This window comes from Leptodactylus fuscus, chromosome 2 (assembly GCF_031893055.1).
Source record: "Leptodactylus fuscus isolate aLepFus1 chromosome 2, aLepFus1.hap2, whole genome shotgun sequence".
Classification (NCBI taxonomy): domain Eukaryota; kingdom Metazoa; phylum Chordata; class Amphibia; order Anura; family Leptodactylidae; genus Leptodactylus; species Leptodactylus fuscus.
In genome coordinates this window covers 27,028,977-27,034,301 of record NC_134266.1, presented here as the reverse complement: position 1 = coordinate 27,034,301, position 5,325 = coordinate 27,028,977, and the positions used below count along the sequence as shown (strand labels likewise).

At 44.6% G+C, this 5,325-nt stretch overlaps 1 protein-coding gene across 1 annotated transcript; it reads right to left on the bottom strand.

Annotated features, from left to right (window-relative positions):
- Window positions 1-1,372: 1,372 nt before the first annotated feature.
- LOC142194024 (DNA damage-regulated autophagy modulator protein 1-like) lies at window positions 1,373-5,092 on the bottom strand. The gene is made up of 7 exons (XM_075263052.1): window positions 4,974-5,092; window positions 4,549-4,616; window positions 4,279-4,421; window positions 3,812-3,983; window positions 2,849-2,904; window positions 1,601-1,687; window positions 1,373-1,450 (listed from the first exon to the last, which is right to left on the bottom strand). The coding sequence occupies exons 1-7, from the start codon at window positions 5,090-5,092 to the stop codon at window positions 1,373-1,375; spliced, it is 723 nt and encodes a 240-aa protein (XP_075119153.1).
- Window positions 5,093-5,325: the final 233 nt, after the last annotated feature.

The following is a 5,325-nucleotide window of genomic DNA, read 5'->3' as shown; positions in this document are numbered from 1 at the left end:
CGGATGTCATTGTAATTCCCGCTGCTGAACTGCTGTCCCGAAAGCTGCTGCTGAACTGCGCTGCTGCTGGCCCGATAACGGAATAGTACCAATGATTGTTATGATACCACCCCTTTAAATTAGCCATCGCCCCCCCTAAACTGCTTCAACGCCCCACCAATCTTCTCTGTGCCCTTTACTGCCCCCCTATAGGCCTCCAGCGCCCACAAGGGGGCGTTATCGCCCACTTTGAGAAAGACTGCTTTAACCCATCGTTTAAAACCAGAAAGTAGACACACAGCAGTGATAACAGAAAAACATAAAGGTGCGTTAAAAAGGTTTAATGCACATCAGTGGAGAAAGGATTGTCCTAGATTCTGCGAAGAAAGACTTATCGGCCGATTACTCCTATAAGAAGACAAATACACATGTGTAAGAAGCGGCTCATAACATACATACATATATACTATACAACTGTGGGGTGGCGGATATAAAAATAATGATAATGTATATAGTGCGTGTTCCCAGAAAAGAAGGAGATTCTTTGTAATCTCATTGCACCTTTTTACTCTTTTAACACAGATGCAGCCAATTTTAGGACGTGTCAGCACCTCTATGTGGTATAATGTACAGGGACCGTCCACACTCCTATATAGTATACTATAGAGCTGGGCTCAGTAACCTCTGGGCTTGTGAAGATGGGAAGTATAGTTTCACAACAGCTGGATGCTCAAAGGTTTCTGATCCCAGCTATGGAGGACCTATCAGATCCCTGCTATGGAGGACCTATCAGATCCCAGCTATAGAGGACCTATCAGATCCCTGCTATGGAGAACCTATCAGATCCCTGCTATGGAGGACCTATCAGATCCCAGCTATAGAGGACCTATCAGATCCCTGCTATGGAGGATCTATCAGATCCCTGCTATGGAGGACCTATCAGATCCCAGCTATAGAGGACCTATCCGATCCCTGCTATAGAGGACCTATCAGATCCCTGCTATGGAGGACCTATCAAATCCCTGCTATAGAGGACCTATCAGATCCCTGCTAAAGAGGACCTATCAGATCCCTGCGATAGAGGACCTATCAGATCCCTGCTATAGAGGACCTATCAGATCTCTGCGATAGAGGACCTATCAGATCCCTGCTATAGAGGACCTATCAGATCCCTGCTATAGAGGACCTATCAGCTGTCCGGTGTGGTGTAGTACAGAGGGCCTTCCAGCTCTCCAGTATTGTGCAGTTGTCCAATGTGTGTCCTCCTGAAGTATATATCCCCCCAGTATAGACCTACATACAGGTCAATGGTTGTGATAAATAGACTCACCAGCTCGATGTCTTTTGCAGGAATACATTGCAGTGATTTCCTTTATCTTACCCCGGAGTCTTATTAGGGGTTTTCAGGGTCCTGGGCTGGTTCTCTCAGGCTGATGGAGACACCTTCTCGGGACAACCTTAAAGATAAATGCTGAGAGGAAAAAAAGAAAATATTTCACATCAGAAACGCTCTTATGAATATAGATCTAATTTATACGTGAAGTGGGCATTTCTGTTTTAGGGAGAAATTGTCATCTTCTACATATGTGGAGCACATGAGACACGTCACACATCTACTCACCTGGAAATCTGTATAATTGGTCAGTTGTTGAATTACGAGGCAGAACATCTGAACCCACTCGACCACCATGCCTGCATCAGAGATGACCTACAGAAGAGAAGGAGAGAATAGCAGATATTAGTGCCCGGATTTACTCACCATTGTCTGCTGTGGATTGAGATAGAAGGAAATCTTATCCACCAAGAGATTCCATTTTACTGTTAAGGGGATCCTATCATTGGGAAACCCTATTTTCACAGGCTATTCTTCTCCTGCCTTTATTTTTCTGCTCTACGCTGTCGTTTTGGAGACTTTTCTTATTTCTTCTTTATTCAAACGAGTCTTCAGAAAGCACTGAGGGCGTCCCCTGTTCCTTAAGGCACACGCTCTTCCGAAGATCCAGCGTCGCTTCTCCGCAGCATTAGCACCTGCCGATTCTGTGTTCAGGATTCAAATTCCGCACATGCTCAGTCAGCTCTGCCATTTCACATTGGACAGAGGCAACTGAGCATGTGCAGGATTTGAATCGGCGGGTGCTGATGATGCGGAGAGGCATCAGCACAAGAAGAGAGAGGCGGCGCTGGATATTCGGAGGAGCGTGTGCCTTGAGCAGAGGGGACACCCCAGCACTTTCTGAGCACAGGAGGAACGCCATCTGTGCTTTCTGAAGACTCATTTGTATAAAGAAAAAATAAGAAAATTATCCAAAACGGCGGCGCGGAGCAGAAAAATAAAGGTAGGAGAAGAATAGTCTTTCTAATCAGTGGCAATTCAGACCCAAGAGTATAATAATCAGAGAACCAGGGGAAGAAAAACATAAAAAAGACTCTGTTACTCACCTATCTCCCGGCTCCTACACTGTCAGCCTCCGAAGTAGTCCATCTTCAATGACGTCAGACGTCACATGACCCAGGACACAGGCCGGGGTCATGAGACGTCAGATGACTAGGCCGAAGCCTGCCCGGATCGTGGAGAGGTAAGTAACAGTGCTTTTTATGTTTCTTACCTCTCCCAGGCCGTCAATCATTATACTCGGGGGTCCGAAAAGACCCCCGAGTATAATGATAGCAACGGTAGCGGCTGTAACCAGGCCCCTAATGTCCCGGGCCCTGTGGCAGCTGCCTCTGCTGCTACGGCAGTAGTTACACCACCGTTTCTAAAGGTTATTCCGATGTGCGGTTAGTGAAAATAGGGTTTCCCAATGATAGAATCCCCTTAAACATGATGTATATGGATAATACAAGATGGTGGAAAGTGAAATAAACTCACCTGCTTATGGTTGTCAGGGATTAGATGGAGGTAAAAACTGGACATGACTCCACTGACTGGAAGGACAAGTTAAGGAAAAGTAACAGAATTCTAATATTATAGTATTTCCTATATTCACTGCCTAAATTGGGAAAAAAATTTAGGGGGAACTCTGGAATAATTATATACAAAAACCGGGGACGTCACCAAGTAGGCCTGAAGCCTTCTGGAGCCAGAAGAAGTAAGTAACAGTGATTTTATGTTCCCTCACCTCTCCTAGCCCTACGATCCTTATACTATTGAGGGCTGAAAAGACCCCGGGTACAATGATAGTGGTATTTGTGTGGTTCCTTATACTGTTCCGGTATAAACTGGGCGTTCGGGACCAATTTACGCACTGCCTATATTGTTATATCAGATCTATGCTACAATAGAATCACAAGGGAGGACTTTACAGTTGGGGAATAAGCTTCAAATACCAGCCAGAATCCCCTCCCCCATTGTTTACAAAGCAGGAAGGAATGGCGGACACAGCGCCACACCTCCCATGAGGCGACCTGAAGCGACCGCTTCAGGCGGCACTTTGCCAGGGCCTCGGGGAGGGCGGCATTTTTGCTGACCTAAGCCAGTCCAGGACAAGCTGTGAACCCATGGTTCCCCCCTGGGCGGACACCTCTTATTTTTTAAGGTCACTGATAAAAGAAACGCTTTGCTTGATGTTTTGCGGATTCTGCAGCTGATCCAGACACAAGAACCCACAGAACAAAACTACTGCTGTTTAGCCCCTTTGTTTCTGAGGCTAAACTCTGAGCAAAGCTGTGGCAGAAATCCGAAGCTCTGCCACCGGTTATACAGCGCTGGAATTTGGGGAGGAATCTAAGGCAGAAGACCACCTCAAGTTCCTCTCCAAATTCTGTCATGTGAATAAGGCCATAATCTCCTCCCCTCAGTATCACTTACTACCAGTTATATATAAAAGGATACAGAATAGCATTAGTACAGATGTCACCGAGGTCAGAGCCAGTCTAATATGGCACATTCGCCGACTGCTGAAGGACCTCTTATACAGGAGAATCGCTTGACATAAGTTGAAAATGTCAGCACATCCAAAACCGAGTCCTGAGCCAATATCGTGAGCTGTAAGGTTGACATTCACCTAGAATGGAAATACAGATATATGTTATCAATGAGGCTGACAAGGGTTAATTATGATTTGTATTTATAGACACCAGGGGGCGCCACTGTAACTGTGATTTCTATGGGAGAGACTAAAAAAATCCAAAAACTACAGATATATAACACAGTATAAACTATACTAAATATAAATAAATATATATATATATATATATATATATATATATATATATATATGTACTGACTGTCAGACAATGTTCACTTTCTATATTACATGACATATGATTGAATATTTCCAATAAAACAAGATAACTAACCGGAAATACAGCATTCAGGGCGGACCCAATACAGGATATCCATCCTATGGCGAGTAGTATTCGCTGGCCTATGAGATGTCGCTTCTCCGATGGTTCAGTCCGAATTATCATGAACTTGTATTGGAGGAGAACGATGCCAGCTCCTGTAATAGACAATACATGTTATCAGTCAGAGATTTCTATAGGTCACTTCTATAGACACCTGTACAATCTCCAGTCATGGCCGCCGGTCAGTGCTGATGTTTTCACCCTATTAGAAGCTCCACTTACCCAGAATGGAAGACACCATGAAGACCACCGTGTAGATCACGGACTCGGGCAGCCGAGCTGCTGTCGCACTGTGAAAGAGAGTAAAATATTGGGTGTTAGTAGGACACAAGCGGTGGAATTGTCACATCTCATCCCTATCTATAACTCTCCCCTCCCCCATACTATCCACTGACTATCCTTTAACTCAATCACTGCCACTTTTTTTTAGCAGATGTGATGGCTGCAGGTTATGAATAACCTCCGACCCTTTACCTGCCCCTACATATACTCTACACCCAATGATAGATTCCCTTTCTCAGATATAGAGGTGCAGTACATGAAAAAGGGAGTCAAATAAAATGATTATTTCTGACATTTACAATAATAGATACAAATATTAATCTGATAATAACAAGAATCAGGAATCTCGCCCCATCCCCTCTTACCTGATGTACGGATGTGTTTCATGCCCTAATATTACCGTTACGGCAAACAGGGTACTGAGACCCAATAGCATCCATATGGACCACAGGATAGGCAGGAACGCCAAACCCCGGATTTCCATGACGCAAAGTAGGTAGATTCGCTAAATAAATCGCTGCTTTATAGCACACTATCTCTTTCTCTGTAGCTACAGATAAGAAGACTGTGGGAATGGCAGGCAGAGGATTTTATAGGCTCAGAACTCGATGAGGTCACAAGAATTTTGTGATGTCATAGGTTCTCTTGCCATTGTTCCATCATTCCACATGCAGCCTGAAGCTGATTGGTGCTCAGTATTGTAGATCTTGTCACATC